The sequence below is a fragment of the Megalobrama amblycephala genome, linkage group LG6, assembly GCF_018812025.1.
Source record: "Megalobrama amblycephala isolate DHTTF-2021 linkage group LG6, ASM1881202v1, whole genome shotgun sequence".
Lineage (NCBI taxonomy): Eukaryota > Metazoa > Chordata > Actinopteri > Cypriniformes > Xenocyprididae > Megalobrama > Megalobrama amblycephala.
The window spans coordinates 30,321,182-30,343,285 of record NC_063049.1 but is presented as its reverse complement, the minus strand read 5'-3'; the positions used below and the strand labels follow the sequence as shown (position 1 = coordinate 30,343,285).

General features: G+C 36.6%; 1 protein-coding gene and 1 long non-coding RNA gene across 3 annotated transcripts in view; one reads left to right on the top strand and one right to left on the bottom strand.

Annotated features, from left to right (window-relative positions):
- The first annotated feature begins 1,643 nt into the window (after positions 1 to 1,643).
- Positions 1,644 to 22,104, top strand: part of nalcn (sodium leak channel, non-selective) — a 111,378-nt gene continuing 90,917 nt past the window's right edge. Inside the window, exons 1-12 of one of the 2 annotated variants that reach the window (XM_048193843.1) lie at positions 1,644 to 1,788; positions 4,690 to 4,781; positions 4,940 to 5,001; positions 5,628 to 5,768; positions 6,433 to 6,615; positions 8,629 to 8,712; positions 8,827 to 8,966; positions 9,048 to 9,176; positions 11,573 to 11,724; positions 14,862 to 15,004; positions 15,574 to 15,678; positions 18,818 to 18,904. In XM_048193843.1, coding sequence (XP_048049800.1) covers positions 4,960 to 5,001; positions 5,628 to 5,768; positions 6,433 to 6,615; positions 8,629 to 8,712; positions 8,827 to 8,966; positions 9,048 to 9,176; positions 11,573 to 11,724; positions 14,862 to 15,004; positions 15,574 to 15,678; positions 18,818 to 18,904 — 1,206 coding nt within the window. In that variant the 5' untranslated portion in view covers positions 1,644 to 1,788; positions 4,690 to 4,781; positions 4,940 to 4,959. The remainder of the gene's footprint in view (positions 1,789 to 4,689; positions 4,782 to 4,939; positions 5,002 to 5,627; positions 5,769 to 6,432; positions 6,616 to 8,628; positions 8,713 to 8,826; positions 8,967 to 9,047; positions 9,177 to 11,572; positions 11,725 to 14,861; positions 15,005 to 15,573; positions 15,679 to 18,817; positions 18,905 to 22,104) is intronic. The other variant, XM_048193844.1, reaches the window with a different exon arrangement.
- Positions 15,700 to 21,842, bottom strand: LOC125270361. The gene is made up of 3 exons (XR_007185338.1): positions 21,788 to 21,842; positions 19,577 to 19,608; positions 15,700 to 18,489 (listed from the first exon to the last, which is right to left on the bottom strand). It is a non-coding gene; the product is annotated as an uncharacterized LOC125270361 (long non-coding RNA).

Here is a 22,104-nt window from a genome sequence, read left to right as displayed (position 1 = left end):
TTATGTGACATCATTAATAGGAAGTGACATCATAGAAGTCTTCTGAACAACATTACCACCTTCTTTAATAATTCTAACTAAATTATGTTGTGAAATTGTGTTTGTCAAGCTTAACGACTCAACCCTGTTACATCAATTAAAGATAGAAAACTATTACTTGTGAAAATTATCTTTGTTATTTCAACATTATTCATGATTTCTTAATATCATGCATGCCATGTGCTCTCCATTTAATCACTAGATTTAAAGCAGTGGCCAATTTGGACAAAAAATCACAACCCCGTCACACTCAACCCTGTCACACCTACATTTTTATTATTATTATTATTTTTTTTTGTATATGAAAAAGTAATTTAAAGTTTGTTGAACTCTGTCTGAAATGTTCAGAGCAATCATAAGAATACTGATTTTAGTTCAAATTCTGAAGTTAAGCCTTTGATCAAAATGATGAGGTTGCTGTCACAAAAAAGTGCCCATTTCAGGCTTTAGTATATAAGTGTGACATTTTATATAACTTTTATATTTGCAATTACTGAATTAATGTGAGGGACATCTGATTAATAGGAAAATGTTTTTCCTATTTTATCACAAATACATTTTATAATAATATTCAGAGAGCTCCCATAGTGTCCATAACTTAAAATAATGACCAATAATAATAGGGATTTGATGCCTGAGATGGGAAAATATGTTTTTCTGGAAGTTAAATATGTCATTAATGTTGTGGGGTGTTCAGAAAAGTAATACATTTTGGTAAAAAACCTGAAAATGTGTAAGTCCAAATCGTAACGGTTTCAACTCAACTAAAACATTTAAATTAGGTTACAATTTTTTACACTGTGTGTGCGGCCATAGTTTCATAGGGTAAATTCAAAGCCTTATATTTATGTTGAATGCAGAACTAATTTGGGGCTTTTAAATAACCTAATATTATACAATATAATAATTGTTGAGGTGCATTAAATAGCTAATTTGTTCAAATTAGCATACAGAAATATCAAACACTTGTTTTTGCCATAATTTTTTATTAATAAATCAAAAATGAATTTGAATGATAAAAGTCTAACATTTAATACACGTGACAAAGTGTCAAGATATGTCACAATCTTCCCTGCCTCTGACATTTTTAAAAATAACGTCCAGTCAAATAGTACCAGTTCAACCCTTGACTTCTGTCATTTCAGATGATGAGGAATGATAATTAATATTATTTGTAATATTAATTTTTGTTTTGCTGCTATTATCATTATTGATTTTGTTTGTTGTTTTAATTGCAAAAAAGACATTTAGGTAATTGGTCACTAAAACACTTTCCATTCAAAATCTGCTTGTATAGTCCTTGTGACAATTAGCCCCGGTGTTATATACATTATTATTATTATTATTATTATTATTATTTATTGTTTCTGATGATGGTTTCAGGATAGTTTGTTATATTTATATTTTAATCAATACTAGTTGTTCCTATTATTTTAGTAGGCTAAAACTGCTGTCTGTTCAAGAACGTTTAAAAGTAACAAAAAATGAGATTTTATTTTTTTTTTTTTCTCAATTCACCGGCATTTCATTTTCATTCAACATTAATAAAAAAATGGCAAACTTATTTATATCGATGGATACTGATATTATACATGTCAAGGCCTGCGGGATCTCAACCTGCGCGCTGTGCTGTAGCGGGTCACGCGCGTCTGGTGCGCATCTGTCGCGCGGCAGCTGTGACTGAAGCTCGAGCTCAGTACAACGAGTCATGGACTATACACCGCGTTAACGGCGATACTTCAATAACCAGTAAGTCAAAGAGCGTTTTTCTGTCGTTTCTTTGTGTGTATTCGATTAGAGTGTCGCTTAAGAGATGTATTTTGTTTTATTCGGCTTGTTTGCATGTCTACCAGGAAGTGTATGCACCGACTGCGCAGCCAAAAGGCCTTTGTTTAAAAAAAAACAGCACTGTCATATATTGAAAACCTTTTTGGATACGCTTATGACAAATTTAGACAGTAACGCAAGCAATGCCCTAATCGACATGCCATTATATTTTGTGTAATTCGTGTGTTTTTGCTTACGAGGTTATTTAGCTAGAGCTAGAGCTATAGCAGCAGCAGCAGCCCTGCTCTCATCTGTTGCCATGGTAACCCTGTGGCAGCAGGAGGAATCTCCCTGCATAATGGCTGATGTCACTGTGTCCCGAGGTGCCTCAAGTATAGACCTCATTCAGAGCAGGGCCATGACAGGTATGAAAGCGAGTCTGTGAGGGATAGACTTACCGTGTGTTCAATGGCATCCGCTTAAAAAAAAAAAAGACGTACAGTATAAAGGTCCTAGATCACTTAGGCTGTAATTTTCCACTGCTCATATTATATTGTCTGGAGTTTTTTGTATACTAAAATTTCTTGGAAAGATATTTTTGCAGTGTTTCGTCAGCAGAACAATCCAAAAACACATTAAATAACAGTACAACCCACTGAAGACATGTAGGTCTATCCATCACAGCCTCGCTTTCATACCTGTTTAATATCAAAGACTGCGCTATCGTGAATAATACAGACATGACCTCGAGTCAGCCTGTTTTGCATGCTTTGTTTTTATATGTGATGAATTTTTGAAGACAGTTGGCTTTTGGCACTGGCCTGTAAAAATGGAGGTCTTGTTTTAAATATGTCTGTAGGTCAGACAGATGCTGGCTGTTTAATTGCATAATCATGTTATTTGGATCAACCTAAGATTAATGATACTGATTCTGTGGATTTTTAAAATGTCCAGGTGGTTGTTTGTAAAAACACAGGGCTGAGAGGCTAAACATGAAGAGAGACAGATAAAGAAAAATAAATAATTTATTGATTTAATTTTAGGGAGTCCCCACCAGGAATAATGTAGCAACCAGTGTCATAAACAACATTTGCCTCCTGGGAAGTTTTTTTTTTTTATTATTATTTTATTATTTTTTTTTATTACAAAAGTAGCTGTAAACAATAAGATATCTCAACAGAACAGATGTTTAGCTAGAATACATTTTTAAAAATTTCACGGTCTCTACATTTGATTATACTCTGAACTGTCACAGTATTATTTGATGTAATTGCGGTTGCAGAGTTTGTTGGGGGTGTTTAATTTAATGTTCAGTGTTTTCAGAGCTATTTTTTAGGATTTGTATTTCTCTCCATGAAAAAAACAAAATCATTTTAGCTTCACATTCAGCAATAGTCACCTCTGTTCCAAATACAGACAGTAATTGTGAAGTAATATTATTTTGGTTATTGGTGCTGTACTTAAATGGATATACATTTGATGTATTTTGTTGTTTTTGCATAATTTTAATGGTCATAGCTGCTGAGAGAAATGTGATAATATTATTCACATGGAGCTCATTTTCTTTCTGTAGTTCCTACTCTAGTGAAAAAAGTACTAATATGTATTTGAAATACATTTATTTTTTGCTAAGTATACTACAAATACATTTACACATTTATGTGCTAAATAAAAATACCCTGCAATTGTACTTTTGCTATACTAAACTGGTATACTTAAAGTCTGCTAAATTGGAACAACTGGAACAATTAATGCACTTTAATTGTGCGGAAGTAAAGCTGAGGTCCAACTAAACATATACTTAAGTATATTTGATTGTGCTAAAGTGGAACTGTTGCAAGTATACTTTAGATACACTTTAGATATCCTGCATTTAAAGACTGATATTATACAAACAAAGATCATACAGTCATTATTAATAGTGATATTTAAACACTTTTTAGGCATAATATTAAGAAATGTACATTGTGCATAAAGAAATACTCCAAATACAGTTTAAATATCATTTTATATCAGTAAGTCTTAAGTGATATGTCAATAAATATGTTAATGGATTTGAAGTGTACTTAGTACGAAATAAATGTATTTTGCTATAGGGTTTTTATTTATTTATTTATTCTTTTTTTACTATACATAACTTGGATCAAGCATAATACATTGAAGTATTTCAATGTATTATTCTCCCAAAAAGCCTTTGGGAGAATAATTATCCTTCTCATAGACTATACAATCTAATCTAAAATAAAAAACATTTATGTAACAAGCGAGCCTTAAAAAACAGCATCAGCCACCATTAAAGTGTTTAGTGATTGCATCCTGGCTTTAGGCAAATAGTCCTTTCTGAAAAAGTGAAAGTAATTGTAGTCTTCTGCAACTTACTCCTACATTACTGCACTTACACCCTGTAATTTAGTTTTCACTTGTCTTCAAACCTCTATCTATCAACATATGCTACTGTAGCAATTACTTCGAAAATTGCCTGTGACTACATAGAAGCTGTTCTGAGCAGACCACTATGTTCTTGACATAAATGTAAGAACTTTTAAGATTCAACTTTCCTTTGTAGACTTCACATTTTTATCAGACGCACACTTTTTGTGCATCTTGCCATTGTTCCAAAATGACCTTCGAATGACCTTGTCTGTGTATTTTGTGTTACATCTGACTTTGAAATGTTTACCAAAAGCTCTTCATCATGTTATACGATGTTTGACGCACGAAAGCCGCCTGACCTTACTGGGCATGACAGTTCGGTGGAGTTGATTTGTTGCTTTTGTGTTGATATCACATGTAAAGGTCAAGCTTTCAGCTCTTATGTGATGCAACATTCATTGACTGGACTCCTTTATAAATAAGAATAAAAGGCTAATGATGTTCTTGCAGGACAGGCCTCAGCTCAACCGATCAGCTGTCTTTCGTACTGAATTCCATTCCTCTCTATGCCGGGGATGAATGCACCAATGAGGAGCCTGACCGTGAGTAACCTGGTCCCACAATCCCATCCGTCCATGGCTCCGCCACTCAGTGTTGCATATATTCCTTGTCTGATGTGGTGGACATTATTTGTCGATATAATTGTACCCGTTTGGTACACCATATGCCATGTTGACTAACTGTTGTGTGTTATTTACAGGGTATGCCTGATCGCATGTTATGTGCAGTGCTGGAGCAATTTCAGCTTTACTTTTCCCGTTGGTATGTGCGCTTTGTTTCAGTGAGTGTGTGATATCCATGTTTTATTATTGTCCTCGGTATGAATGGCTCTAGTGCCGATATTATGCAGTCTCATTATCGGTCGCCTGTCGTTTGTGTTACGCTGAAGATCCAGTGTGATCTTTGCAGAAGGTAAGTCAGTATTTCTGTGTGAAGTCAACAGTCTGTGTTTTATGTACATCATGTGCTTGATTGTGTTTACGGTGACTGTGCAACACTACGATACATGCTGTCTGGTACCATACTGAGCTTTGTCTTCATGTCGTACTGTACAGCCACAATGAACACATAGCTCAAATCTGTTTGCATGCCACTGTAGTTACTAGATGTTTCTTTGCTTAGGACTTTTGATATGACACTTCCTCTCAGGTGCTTTTTATACCACATAATTATAGTAATTAGCATTTAGGCTGTTGCTAAATTTTTCCAAAACGAAATTGATTTTCATTTTCTAATATTTTATTTTTGTAATATAATTGCTTAGAGCACATATACAATCAAATTAGCATCCAATAAATAATAAATCTCATGGCTACAAACAGAATTTTAGCTTTGCCTGATGTGTAGTTTAAGTTAGCATTTGTGGTCGATGTGCTTTTGTCTTTCAGATCCACTCTCTCTATAGCACAGCAAGCCCAAGCATGCTGAAGAGGAAACAGAGCTCGCGGGTCGAGGCCCAGCCCATGACCGACTTTGGGCCAGATGAAACACTGACAGACAGTGCTGACATTCTTTGGATCAACAAACCAGTATGTGAACAAATCTCTAAAATCTGATCACTAATTTCTGACCCACATTCATACAGAAATGAAAATTGTGTAACGTTAATTATTCACAATTATGCACTCTTGTCATTCCAAACCTGTATGATTTTCTTTCTTGCACTGAACACAAAAGAAGATTCAATATAATGTTCATTCTGCTCTTTTTTTCATACTGTACAACAAAAGTATACAGTGACCAGGGACCTTCAAGCTTCAAAAAGGACAAATAAAGATTATACATGTAGCCCATCTTGTGTGCTATACTCCAAGTCTTCTGAAACCATACAATAGCTTTTTGTGAGGAGCAGCTTGAAATATAACTTGCTATTCATTGAAAATCCTCTACTGTACAGCAGAGACCACATTTCAGTGAAAAGTTGTTTGGCATAAGAAATCTTGGAGTATAGAGCAAACATCATATTGACTTCTTTTAAAGAGCTTTTTTTTGTTACTTTTGGATGGTGAATAGTGAATTTTCCTTTTCAGGTGAACTATTTCTTTAAACTAATTCCTTTTGTTTAGTTTATATTTGACAGTCACAACCCTCTATCCATTTTTTCGACAGTACCCGATCAGTCAGGACAAGGTGCAAAACTGAAACCCTGAGTATGTGCCACACTCTAAAACAGATTGTGTTTTTTGTCCTCAGTGGGTTCATTCTCTCCTGCGGGCCTGTGCCATAATCAGTGTCATTTCAGTCTGTATGAATACACCCAAGACCTTTGAGCACTACCCTCCCCTGCAGTATGTCACCTTCACCCTGGACACACTGCTGATGTTCCTCTACACTGCGGAGATGATCGCCAAAATGCATATCAGGGGCATTATCAAGGTAACACACTCAATCAGCATTGTCACGATTTATAGCTGAAATAAAATGAGGGGGAAAAAGACTGTGTCCTTTTGAAGTGAATAAAATAGGCAGGTGGCTAAATAACGTGTGGGTAGTTTAATTGGTGAATCAGGAATAACAACCCCATAGAGAGATATTGAATAGTGAATCATTTGCCTTCTGAACCAGCCACAAGATGCATACAGGATTTTCTTTATCTTTCTTCTGGCATGGAAAGCAGTAAGGTTTATGTAGAAGACAGAGTAATTAATTTGTTTTTTAGCCCTGAGATCGTATGAGCACAGGGTGATTAACCTTGCAGCAATTAAATGCTAAGTTAACACATGCGTTTTAATTTTATTGAAGGAGAGTAACTTACATCATTATTATACAGTGACCTCAACTCAGTTAATTAGGCCAGTATATTTGTTTTGTATTTCCATCTTTAGAGCGCTTATGATCTGTGAAAATCAGACTTGTGTTTTTCTTTATCACTGTTACCAGGCATATTTTTGGTCATTGGGTATATTCTGGACTTGAACACAACATTATGAACAGTTAACTAATGCAGTAGTCTAAGCATTGATTTAATGTAAATAATTATTTATATGTTGTGAATTAGGCAATTTCTTCTCATTTTATTAAGTAACTCATTTATCAGCATTAACTATTTCAAATTCAGTATTATCTAGTTGCCATTAATAAAGTCAGTCAGACCTTCACACAATTTTTATGCCATCCATTTAAAAATCATGTTTGTGGCCTACTAATACAGTGTGAGATCTGAGCACTGGAGCTGATCAGAGGCTTTAAAATCCCAGGGGATTTTTGGGCAGATGTCTTGGGAGAACAAGTGCTTTATCCACTGAAGTATCTGTCTCTCTATCAAAGAAAAGCCACCGGAGCGTGAAGACAATCTGTACTCAAGCAAACAAACCTGAGCACGTCACACCTCTGATGTCATTTCCTGTGCACCAGCTGCATGTGTGAATAGGTAGCTGACATGACAAACCCTGTGGTGTCATGAAGTGTGACATGCTGCACTCTATTTAAAACAAACCCTTTCTGACCTCATTTTTATTTAAAGACTATATGGAATATTTGGTAACTTTACAAAAAGGTTCATTAGTTAAACATTAGTTAATGTATTAACTAACATGAACTAACCATGAGCAATACATTTGTTTCTGTATTTACTAATCTTCGTTAACATTAGTTAATGAAAATACAGTTGTTCATTGTTTGTTCATGGTAGTTCACAGTGCATTAACTAATGTTGACAAGATTTTAATAATGTATTAGTAAATGTTGAAATTAACATAAACAAAGATTAATAAATGCTGTGTAAGTGCAGTTTATTATTAGTTCATGTTAACTAATGTAGTCAAGTAATGTTAACTAATGAACCTTATTCTAAAGTGTTTTTTTTTTTTCTAAAAAAAACAACAACAACAACATATACAACTGTTAAAAACTTTGGGGTCGGTAAGATCTTTTATGTTCACCCCTGTTGCATTTATTTGATCAAATATACAGTAAAAACAGTTATACTGTGAAATATTTTACAATTTAAAATGTCTCTTTTCTATTTGAATACATTTTAAAATGTAATTTATTGCTGTGATGGCAAAGCTGAATTTTCATCAGTCTTCAGTGTCACATGATCCTCCAGAAATCATTCTAATATGATGACTTATTTCTCAAGAAACATTTCATGGGCATGTTATGCTTCCACCTGAAAATTTCTACCTAAATATTTACTCTACCACTAGAGACATAGTTTGATTGTTCTCATAACCTATATTTTTGTGCCATGTTTACTTTTTCTAGGTAGGGTGCATGCTTGTTAGGCAATGTCTGGCTGGATAAATACTCCGAAGTGCTCACATTGCAGAATTTGGCTGGCTGTTGTTAACAGCTGCCACAATCTTTCATTAGACCGGTAGACCAGCTGCCACTCACCTGTGGACTTTAATTTACAGCCTGTGTCTTATCACCTGCCTCTGTTTCCAGGGAGAGAACTCCTATGTTAAAGACCGCTGGTGCATGTTTGATGGCTTCATGGTGGTCTTCCTCTGGGTCTCTCTTGTGCTTCAGGTATGGAAATTGTGTTCAGAGTTATTTCCAAATTGAATTGTTTCTTTCCAATTAAAAAGGAGTGAGCTTCATAGGTAACTCCACTCATCCACTTGTTCATTTGAATGTCTCAAGGTGTTTGAAATAGCAGAGATTGTGGACCAAATGTCACCCTGGGGAATGTTACGCATACCGAGGGCCCTCGTTATGATTCGAGCCTTCCGGATCTACTTCCGATTTGAACTGCCACGCACCCGGATAACCAACATTCTCAAGTAAGAGCCCAGTAAGCGCAAATAATGTGAAAATTGTCATCTTGTTTCCATATCAAGCACTTAAAATTCACTTCCTTTCAGGCGGTCGGGGGAGCAGATCTGGAGTGTGTCCATATTTTTGCTATTCTTCCTGCTCCTGTATGGAATCCTGGGGGTTCAGATGTTTGGCACCTTCAATCATCACTGTGTCACAAATGATACGCAGAACGGGTAAGCAAGTTTCATCATCATTATTCTCTCAACTATTCTCTTTAAATCCAATAAAATCATTTAACCTAATAGCCCAAGAAATCAAGAACTTCTCTTTGTGTGGCCAGTTTTATCACACTCCTTCTGGTTTATTATCCCTGGGATGAATCAGGGGATTTAACATTATGCTGCAGTTTTTCCTGGCATCAGCGCGAGATAAGAAGTATGCGTCTGTTGCTGTACACCTCCCACACACATCTGTTCTTTGGAATACAAATCCCATCAGCAGCTGTAAACGGTATTAATAACAGATCATCATTTTCATCATGTGATGTCACGGCCTCATAAACACTCCAGTAAGAACGGCCACATTATATGATATGTTTGTCTGAATTTCTCATTCAGTTCACATGGAAGCGCTTGATAAGCCAGCGGAAATTCATGTCTAAAAATGAACAGTAAATCTTGCTGGAAGCACGCATCCTAACTTGAGGGCGTGACGAAAGCAGGGTTGAGCGCAGTATTAATGCAGTGTGTGTATGGAGCTGTGGAGGTGGTTCTCTTTTAAAACCCAGGCCTATTTAATATTCCCTTGATGAGTGGCGTGTCAAGCCGGCTCTGAAACAAAGAACCTAAACCATCAGCAACAGAGGAGTGTGCTGAGCACTAATCACAATAATTAACGTTTCCTGTGTTGCCTGGGCATCATGCACATGCTCGCCTCTTTTCAGCAGCTTGGCCTCAATCCGTCTATATGTGCATGAGAGAAAAGAGCTTTTATATTGCGAGATATCTCACTGCACTGACATTCAATATATTATCATTCAAAAGGTGTTAGGCACAGGGTAAAAAAACATTGTCTGCCATATAATATATGTATTTGGGCAGAATTTTCATGCATCAGGCAAGTGGAAGTGTATTTCAGAAAACTACAATACTTGTCCTTGGCACAGAGTCGCTATCTGAATTACACAGGGATTCAATGGGAAAAATGTGCTAGGGAGTTTGCCAGACTTGTGTCTGTTGGGGATACATTTTTAAATTTGATGTCTCAACGTTTTATTTTTTTGGGTGCTTACAATATGGATGAGCACAGGCCTTGTGACCTTGCCAATCATAAACTGTCACCTTGTTCCACCAATGTCCTACACATTTCTCTCAATTACAGGCAGCATGTTAGGACAGGTGATCAATATGATACAATCTCTGTTTCCGTCTCTATTTCTTACCATTTTTATATTATATTATATAGTGGTAAAAGAAGTATCAATCAAAAGGCATGTCCATTTTCAAATAAAATGGATTTTATGATGTTAGCAGTATCTTTTGACTAGTGTTTGTTATCAGTTTCTTCACAGGGATATGTCTTTGGCGGATTATTTATCACTGTATAATTAAAGCTGTTTTGATTCGCCATTGTGGCTCTGATTGGCCTTTGTGATACTGCAATCAATGATCCCTACTCGTTTCAGAGTCTTTAATAAACAATTTGAAAGTATGTCTGGCGAGCCAATTTGAAAGCATTCATTTTCATTAGAGACATCAAGTGCCTCCTGAAGTAACACCTGTGGTCCAAACTAAAGCTGTCTGCATGTGTATGTGTGTTAGAATATGTGTATCTTTATCATCTTTCAGGGACATTAAAGTCATCAGTTTTGTTTAGAGTGCTAAATACCGTTCTGTTTATACACAATTCAGTTATGAAATAGAACGGATACAGTTTATAAGCTAAGCAAATCTAAAAATGAAAATCTGAGTAAATAAAATTAGCAAGTGTGTGTGTAAAGAAGAAAAACAAGAAAACACAAATTGTCTGATTTACGTAACAAAATTGTGTTTCCCTTCCAAACTTGATTTCTTGTCTTTAAAATAATGTAATTCTCTATAATGTGCAATCTTATACTGTAGATTAAATTATGTAGGTCGAATGTGAACCAATCAAGCACTAAAAAATTATTTTTTGTTGTTGACATTACTGAAACTGTATTCCTTGCATGCTTTTCATTGGTCTTACTGTAATGTGAATTAGCAAGTTTGTTTTTGAGCAAGATGAGAAAAAGGGGAGACTTGATAGAGTTTAATGTTAAATTATGTTGGTATTTAGAATCACACTGGGTTACCATTGTTGTGAAGAGCTTTTGCTTACCCTGAGGATGGATACAAATGAGGACGGATACATGTATGCATGTATTCTCCTTTATGTATATTCTCCTGTAAAACTCCTGTCTCAGTCACACCTGTTAGTAAATACGGTTGTCAATCCCAAATGCTGACTGTGTGTGTTGCCAGAGAGGACCAGGATAACACTGCTAATCTGTGAGAAAACACCAGATGGCCTGTTACAATATAATGGTTAATTTGATCAGATATAACATTTGATGATGATTCTTTGAAATCTCCCTCTGGTCTTTTTCCAGTAGTGTGACATGGAACAGCCTTGCGATCCCTGATACACACTGCTCTCCAAATGGGGAGGGTTATCAGTGTCCGGCGGGGTTCAAGTGTGTGGATCTGGAAGACTTTGGACTTAGCAGACAGGAACTTGGATATAGTGGCTTCAATGAGCTTGGTGAGTCATTGCGGCACTTACGTGATAAAATGGTGTTTGTGATTTTGTTTCTTCATGTTCATTTTTCATCTGCTCTGTTTTCTGAAGAATATATGCCTGTGCAGAATTACAGCTCACATCTTCGTTGAAATCTAAAATCATATAGATTTGATTACATATTAGCAATGTTGTAGTAATATAGCAGTTAATTACAGCTACCAATCATATAATAATATGACATAGAATATGCATTACTGTAAAATAGTTCTGAACACAGCTCATCCAATTAAGATAAAGAATCAGAACTATCTGCTTTATAATTCACTTCTCCAAATTTGCACTTGGCTAATTTGTCCCGCTGTTGCAAAAATATTATATTATGAATATTATTGTTTTACTTCACTAAAAACATTATGTCTGGAATATTTTTTATTATTATTTTATTTACCAGGAAATATGAGCCTGATTGATCTAGTTTTAGTTGTCTGTGGAAAGTTATACCATCTCTGCCCTTTGTAATTATTTACAGAGATTAAGAGCAATTATGTCTTTTTTGACAAAGTGTGATTAATTATGGCATTGTTGGCTGAAGCGTTTTGAGTTGATCTATGCATTATGTGCAAGCAAACATAAACAGATAAATGCCTTCTCACTCTGCATTTAGGAAATGTAATATTTTCAGCAAAGCTTATATTTCAAAGCATTATGAAGGCAGCTTCACAAATAGACCAGTTTATTTAAGCACCATGATCTGTACACAGCAGCATGCCACATTTTTTTATTTATTTATTTTTTTTATCGCTTCCATTTGAGATAAATCCACTAGAAAGGTGCACAGAGCATTGCCACTAATCTCCAAATAGCCATGAAGGGAGGCTTTTCTCTAGAAAAACAGTCGTGGCTTTGAACCGTTGACTTACAGAACATTAAGATCTGCAAAAGGGCCCTTCTTCGTCCTTTTTATAGAGTTCAGTACACAGATAAGTCATGTGTAAGTCAACCAGAACTGCTCCTGCATCAGTGATCTGTTGTCCATTCATCCGTGTTCACAGTGCGGTTTGCAGCCTCCACAACAATGGCTTATTTTGGCTTCCAAGATTCAGGGAGGCAGAAACATAAAGTATGATTGGAAAAAGTCCCATATCAGGGTTAATATATTCTTATGCAGATCCAGTTGGACTGGCAACGTTTTCACTGACCCCACCACATTTTCGAGGTCACATTTTTAGATCATGTTAATAATTGTATTCTTTATTTGAATTTATTTGATGTTAGTTTATTTAAAACTTAAATAACAGCGCTGTGGGAACACAGTCAAGGCTTTTTGAATATTGTCTTTTTTCACAGAAATTGGAGTCTTGATACCCTTTCTTAGGCCATCCAGTAAGAAATGGGAATAGAGTTTCCTTTGCTAGGCATCTCTGGACACAATGATTTATCCCTAAGTGATTTTTAATGGGAGTCCTTAGTTTGCCAAGTGTATTTCCCTCTAATTAATCCAGGGAAAAACTCTGTTACTGTTTATACTAAAGCATGTACTTTATCTAATTTAACACACTTTTGTGAAAAAGCCAATTGAAATAGTGTATTTCATCAATATGGGTCCCTGTAAAGGATATGTGTATGGTTGGTGAAGCTAACCTTTACAGGGCCCTGCCAGTGTCCTTGGCCCATTCTGCCCTCGGACCTGGTGGGAAATGGCAGGAAGCAGAACTGAGTGGTATGCTTCCTGCTGGCCTTTGGCAGCCATATCGCAGCACGGCATCATGGGTCACCATGAGTGCAGAGATAACATCATTGAGAGGTTGGAACTAAAGGGCACATCATACAGTGTATATGAAATAGGTCATTTTATGATGTAATTTCTAAGCTGTTTAAGAAACAGTGTTATTTTGATATTACTTATACTGTATTTATTAATGCACCAGGCACATGGTCCAAAAGGGTTGTACGTAATACAATGTCTCTTAATGAGTCATGGGTGTGTTTTTGGGCATAACATGCAATAAACCAATCAGATTGTCATCTCCCATTCCCTTTTAAAGCCAGGTGCACTTGTTGCGCACCCACCTTTAGGTGCATATTACTAACGCGTCCTTTAAATTAAAAAAAAAAAATACTGCACCATTGACTTTAGACCAGGTTTTTGTTGGTCAATGGCGCAGTCGTTTTCAGTTGTCTCAAAATAACAACACGCCAGCAATGCGCCTGAACACACCTTGTTTTCAGACCAGCACACCCATGGGTGAACAGATGGGTGTGAGTGCATTTGCTATTTAAACAACGTGGGCGCTGGATGTGAAAATGATAACTGCGACGGGCTGAAACTAGCAAAAAACACTTGCGTCTCACCTGGCGTCGCATTGTGCCGGTGTATGATAGGGCCCTTAGAGAGCATATTTATAACGCCATCACGTTTTATTTTGAATCGCAAAGGATAGATCTTTGATCAGAAACATTTACTATACAGTACTTAAGATAAAGGAGGTCTGTAATTTCAGGATAGTGCTGTCCACACTGGCATTCCCAGAAAAAAATGCTTTGTGCCATGATGGTGCCATAATGACTTTCATCCTTATTCATTTTTATTGTATAGAAAAGACAATGAAATACTAAATATCTCCCTTTGTGTAAAATAGGATTTGGAATAGAGTGAGGGTGGCTAAATAACAGAATTAATACTGTAAATAACAACAGACTATTCATATAAGTTCCTTGAGGATTTGTCCTCTTTCCTCTCATCTTTTATGAAATCACACTTGTATGATCAAAAAGACATCATACATAATCATAAGCAAAAAGACATAATACAGCATAGCCATGAATGCATTCCGTCCTTGAGTGTGTAGTTCTTCATAGCCTAGTTCCTTTGATATACAGATACTGTTAAACTCCGGCACAACATGGAACCAAAGAGTGCTTCAGAAGTGCAGATAACCATCTCATTCAGCTGTTGGAGACAGAAACACATAGCTGGGTAATAGGAAGCACCTGACAAGGTTCACTAATGCCAAGACTGTGTTTATGTCTGAATTTTTGTGTCTCAGTGCCCAGTCAGACCACTCTGGGGGCACAGGAACATCTCAAACATGAGCTTTTCCCCCTCCTCTGTCCTCTCGTGTCCCCATCATGACCCTTCTTGTCTTCTCCTCTTGCAGGCACCAGTATATTCACCGTATATGAGGCCGCGTCTCAGGAGGGATGGGTCTTCATCATGTATCGAGCCATCGACAGCTTCCCACGCTGGCGCTCATATTTCTACTTCATCACGCTTATCTTCTTCCTCGCCTGGCTGGTCAAGGTGGAAAAAGCCTTTTCTTCTCACACCAGCGATCTGCAAAAACGTAGTCATAATCTGCACATGGGTCCTCCTTCATTTCTAGTCATAGAAAAGTCAGGGTTATTCGAGGTCTCTCTTATGCTCTCTCTTATTCATTTATTTGATCAAAAATACAGTAAAAACAGTAATAATATAATAATAAATATTATTATAAATATGAAAATAATTGTTTTAAACAAATTGTTTAAGTGTAGTATGGACCTCAGGGGAAAAATGTATTATGAAACTCACTTAAATTCAGATGGTTGACGAATATTCAGGGTTCACTGCAAGTTAAGCTCTGCTGAAACAATCTGTGGTTATCAATTACCAAATAAGGAAATAATTTTGACCTATCAGCAGTTTGAATTCAAACCTCGCTACAAATTAAAGGCAACAGTTTTGACATGTTAGATAATCTATTGTTTGTATTTTATCATTAACCCAGATCTGTGTTCAGACATTTCACTTACATGCCTGACAACAACCACAAGCATTCAATAAAATCCTCATTTATGGGCATCCATTTAATTATTTGCTTGTACTTCCAGAATGTGTTCATCGCTGTGATTATAGAAACTTTTGCTGAGATCAGAGTGCAGTTCCAGCAAATGTGGGGGTCCCGGAGCAGCACCACATCAACAGCTACTACACAGGTAAAGGCAAACACACTTACATCTGCAAAAAAAAACTAGCTTCGGTGTATGATTCATTTTCCACATTTGTTAATCTCTTTGATCATCCCTCTGTTCAAAATATTTATGGGCAGATGTAATTAAACCAACCAAAGCAAAAATATCAAAACCTTCAATATTAGCATTTATTATTATTAAGCACAGACCGACACACCAACACAGACATCTGAAGGAATTTTTCCCATAATTCTTTGGAGGCTGTGAGTCTGGCTTCCCTGGCCTTCAGCAGGCAGGATACACCCAACAGCAAGCTGTTTTTTAAATAAATTTGGCTGCTTGTCAGGTGGGGGCCCCGAACGGCACAGAGAGATTTGATTGGGCGGCTGGCAGACTCAAGGGTGAGTCATAGAGGAATGTTGCTGAAAGCACAGCAGGCTGAAAGAGAGGAAAAGATGGAGAATGTGTCATTCAGCTTGGATTTGATGTGACTGATCATCTGAAAGGATATAGAGAATCAATTAACCCTAAATGCTCTTGCTTTCCTGCCTGCAAAGCTCTCCTGTGGGGAAACCTGTCCTGTTGATTTTATACAACCATCGCCTACCTAATGTTTGGTGAGAAATTCACACTAACCAAGCTAATGGTGCAAATGCACAGAAAATCTGGAGTGGGGGCGTGGTGTGAAAAGTTGTGTGTGTAATTGTGTGAACTGAGGCATAGTGTCTCCCTGACTGCGCCAGTCACAGTGCCAGAGCCAGTCCTGGAGCAGAGCCTTGGAGGTTGGCATGAGTGGAGCTGGCAGCTTTTTTGGCAGCACAGGAGTGACCTGACCACCGTTATTCAAGTCTTATGGTTGTAGAAGTGCACTCTGGAAAAAGAACGGTTTTAGGAACATTTATTCCAGCACTGCTTTAGTAGGGTAAATCTCATGAAGAAATGCCTGATACATATGTCACCTCAAACAAAAATAACCAATCATGTAGAAAACCAAGGACCCTTAAAATTCTCATTTCTGTAATCCAAAACAAATCTTGTTCTTGTTACTGAAATACATGAAAATCGTCATGTCTTATATTTTTCATAATATAAATAATCCCAAAAGAGCAGCATTTATTCTTTACTGTCACTTTCGATCAATTTAATGCATCCATGCTGAATAAAAAAACTAAAATAAATCTTACTAAAGCTAAACTTTTGAATGGTAATGAACAGTACATGTTCTTGACAGGTTTCATAATACTCCACTATACCAAAGAATACCATACTACCATAAAATAAATGATTAAGAAATGAGAAAAGGATGGCCATGTGTTTTTAAAATGGAATACAATTCTGTTGCAAATCTACAGTAAAGCCTTCCAAAAGCAATAAGACAAATCTTATTTTGAGGACACAAAGTTGAATTGTCTTCAGTAAAATATAGTTTTCCAAGCCCATTTCCATTTACAGAACTTTGAATCGATTCCTTATCTATAATGTCTGCAGTGAAACGGTATTATGTAGTCTTTTGCTCTTGGTCTAGGTAAGGCTATTTTGGGGGGCTAAAACTTCACATAGCCTAGGAATGTGTGTGAGAGTCTTGGCTGGTTATTTCCAGTCATGAAATATTGGACAAGAAACACCAGCTTAAATTTAAAGGGTCTGTTACTGTTTTTAAAGTAATTCACAATCTCTTTTTTTTAACCATTTGAAATATAAAAGCAGATTTATACAAACAATTTACATTGGTATACTGTCGTAGTAACGTTTGAATACAATTTTGGACCCGCATTTATTAAAGCAGGTCACAATGTTGTTGTGACCTCATAAATATGCAAATAAGAATGATAACCCGGGGTTTATAAATATAAAGTGTGAAATCGTGAACCCTGACTACCCAGAATTAAAAATGACCCTGAGTTAACAAATTTAACTGTTGTGCCCTTGAAAACAACAGCCTTTCTGTGTCTTAATTTTAATTACGCTGAAATGTTTTTATTGAAGAAGATCTCTTAGGGTACACAAAACCTTGGTTTATTGAGTGTTAGACAATGTGACTTAGAATGATTCCCTTAATCTGGAAGAAATAAAATGAATAAGGTTCTCCTGGGGCCTGATGATACTCTTTGGCAAGATTTGCACCATCCCTTTTGTGACTGACTTATAAAAATAATATAATTCAATAAGGCCCCTTAAGAAGATTACCACATGAATGGCAAAGTTATAATTACAAGACTATGAGGAGAAACTTTTTAAATATCTATTTATGTAGGTAACCTTTTTAATCTGTCAGAGCTGAAGGGGCATTGTGAGCTTAATGACTGTCATTTCTCTTGGGTTTAATTGGTTATCTATTCTTCTGAACTGATAAAAGACAGACATAAGTGGAACAGCAGCAGTGCACATTAGGAACAGCCATAGGCAGATTTTCACTTTTGTGCTTGGGGGTTGGGATGTGAATAATAGGAGGGGGCACAAAATATCTGAAGCTCAGTATATATTTGGAAAATGTACGACAACATTTAATGTGGCACATAGACGTGCATCTCATTCGAAACCTTTTGTACTATGGACATGAATAGTATGTCAAATTATGTGGTTTGTTGAAGAGAGGAGGGCTATTAGTTTTCTAAACAATAAGTTTTATTTAGATTTTCATATGGCAGATGATAAAAAAGGCTTCAAGTAGAGCCATCTGATAGTTCTGGGCTGTGTACATATGGATATGAGTAGCCTCTGTTGTTTGCCAGATTCAAGGTGCCTGCTGAAGCATCGCCTCCCTCCTCTAGTCCCTGCTGTCTCCGCCACTGTCTCCTCGTATCTGTCATGGTGAAGTCATGGTGCATTTAGATTCTGAAATGTGAATAGATGCTCATTGGATCATGAAGTCAATTTCTTGTGACCTTGCCTGTGTTTATAAAATGGTTATGAAGTTGGTGAAGAATTATAATATAATTGCCAATTGATTTTGTGATTGTCAATTGTCTTTGAAGCCAACTCTTTTGCTTATTTTTTCCCAACTTGATTTGCTACATTTATGTTATCAAATATGCATTTTGATGTCATTTAGAATTATTTTATGTTAACTGACAGACCGCCAGTCATTCACACTTGTTAACAATTGGCCTTCCCTTTCTCCTTCATTCTTTCCCTCTCTCTTCATCTCTTCTCCTGGTGGCAGATGTTTCACGAGGACGCGTCTGGAGGATGGCAGCTCGTGGCGGTGGACGTGAATAAACCACATGGCCGGGCGCCTGCTTGCCTCCAGGTACCAGACATGCGATTTAATGGCACTGACGCCCCCGACTGTCAGCACACCCTCAGTATTGCCTGACTGCCACATCTAATGCCACACTGCTGTGTGGGAGTGCAAGAAATGTTTGCTGCAGGCAGCCCGAACACAATAGCCACATTTAGATTTCGCTCAAACTAGCTGGTAGGAATTTGACAGAGAATGAATAGACTGTGGAATGAACACAGCAAAGATACCCCCCCCATTGTGAGCCCAGTTTAGCACATGCACAATATATACATCAGTATGCTTTCTATATATAGTAACTCACATTCCCAGACACCCATATTAATATACTTAATATCTTTGCATAAGCACAACAGTTTCTTTTACTCTTTCCTCTTATGTTACTTTAAATCAGTGAGTATAAGTCAACATGAAATCAATACTGACCCAGTTTACTTTCAATTTACCATGTTCCTTATCTTATTCTACATGAGTTTTCAGTACATGTTATTCGAAAGAAAATAAGGATTTCAAATACCATTTTAGGTTGACTTTAATGGACAAAAAGTTAAATGGCTCATTTTAATACTGCAGAGAAATTATGAATTGGGTTTGAATGGTCATAGAATGGAGTGGGTTGATGGTTGATAATACCATAATAACAGAAAAAACAGCATCTGGAGAGAGTCTAATGGTACTTACATTTAAAAAACAGTCCTGACTTTTAGATCTGCCTACACAAAGGGAGAGAGAGAGATCATCAGTGAAAATAGGCCCTCAGCAGAGTCACGTAGAATTTAATATCCAAAAATACATTTTAATGCATCATCACACTATTTGGGTTAACAGTGTAATCCTGGTGAAAAGCTTGAATTTTGTTCTCACATGGCTTTTCAATTGTGCCCATGGTAGAGAGCATTTGAAAATATTCAGTGCAAGTTTAAAAAAAGAAAAAAAGAAAAAAGACTGGCATTTAATGACATTTCTGGGGCCAGGTTTTCATGAGGTGATCCCATCAGGTAAAGGAAAGCTTTTGTATTTCCTCAGAGAGGGGCAAAGGTTACAGGGATGGGATGGGGTGAACGAGAGAGAGAATTCAGCAAGTGGGTGGAGATGTAGTTCATCATAGACTTCAATCACAATGGCTTTCAGCACAATTATGTGAACTATTATTGAAGAGTCGTACCACAAATGGCAGACAAATGAACACTAACCTGGACTGAAATGAAAGGAAACTCATTTTTTCCCTTCACTACTTATGAAAGGGAATGAAGTTGTAATAAAAAAAGTTGTAATAAAAAAGGGTAGGGCAGTATTTATACAGCTAATTATATATATATATATATATATATATATATATATGGAATGGTTACATGATTTGCCTTAAAGGGCACTTCAGTTTTGAACAGATTCCTTTAACTTAAACTCAAAGAAATTTCTGTCATATTTCACTCCAAAATCAGTCAAAAAAATGAGAAAGAAAGTTATATTTTTCATAAATAAAATGAGGCAAAATTTTTGGACCATTACATTACTTTTTTTTTCTTCATGAGAAGTATGTCCCCTTCTAATTGTAACATAATTATATAAGAGGGATTATATTGTAATGTTTAGTCCCAAGGAAGATGAGACAAGGTTCCAAATTAGCTCTGTTCAACTAACAAAAAGGTTTTATATAAAACAAATCAAATTAATTCACAGATGAGTAGGTAAGGTGACAGCGTGTGACCAAAGCAACACAAACGAGAATGGACAATGAATGAATGAATGGGTGTGCTATATGTCCGTGGCCAAGCCTAGTGTCAAGGCCACAGAGGTCAATCTGTCATGGCCCCCTGAACCGCCTTTGGCCTCTGTACTGTTGGCGCCGCCCTGGAGGCTTCCTGTCCCGCTTAGCCACGTCCTCATCAGCCAGAGATTGTATATTATAGGGAGATGAGAGGGTCTGTATCTCTTACCATTGGAGAAAGCGTAACGGCTAACTTTAATGACGTGCGGCACTTCTCAGCCTATCGTGTAATGGCCTCTGGTCTCCTTCCCTGTGTACCGCCCATACCGCCACAGCCAGAGCGTTAGCATTAGCCGTTACGTTTTTTTTGGCTAAAGGTTGCAGGCTTGCCTTCCAGTGGCTTTGTTGTCAGCAGAGGTGGGTAGAGTATCCAAAAACTGTACTCAAGTAAAAGTACAAGTACTTATAGAAATATTTACTCAAAGTAAAAGTGAAAGTAATAATCCTAATAGTTACTTGAGTAAAAGTAAAAAAGTATCCAATAAAAATCTTACTCAAGTAGCTCGTTACTAGTTACTTTTATTATATATATATATATATATATATATATATATATATATATATATATATATATATATATACACACACACAATAGCATGTTATTATTTAATGTTTATTATTTAAATAGATATTTAATTTATTATCATAATTAGATATCTTTGCAACAAACAAACAGAGAAGAGACAAGCATTATTTCTAGCATCTGTAACCCGAATGTATCGTTACTATATTAATAACGTATACAGCTAACGTTACATTTTAAAGAAGAGAGAAAACTCTTTACATGTGCTCGCGTGCTGAACTTGACACAAACAATGATCAAATACACATTGACGGATCTTCTTCGGTCTGTTCTCCAAAATGTAATCAAATGTATATTTCAGCAGGCGCGTGTAACTGCTAACTGTGTCAACGCAAAGCGTTCATTTTCAAGACGAACAGGTCGCTGGCGCCGCCATTGCGCAATAGTATATGTATAAATTAATGTATAAATTAAGATATATGCCCATAAAAACGGTAAAGAAATATACTTTTGTTATAGTGACGTAATAATCTGTTTGGTTGTAAAATGTCGGCTATTGGCTGTATCATGAAGTAAAATCAAATGAAATCGATAGGCCTACCGGTGGAATTGTTCACAGACAGCATACGCAGCTCAACTAATAAAGGTCTTCATCGCTGGCAAACAATTGGATGCATTTGCAGATTTGCTTTTAATTGACTGTAGGTCCACTGCCACTTCATCCGCTCCGAGTGAGAAACCGCTTCAAACGATTCAGCGCGTGCAGGAACTGAACAAATCATTCAAACTGATTCGCGAATCAATTTAGACAGCTTTACCAACTTGTTTGATCAACCCTGCGTTCCAATGTCCATACTATCCATCCTAAATAGTATGTGAGATTAAAATAAGTGTGTCCCAAAGCATAGTATGTTGAAA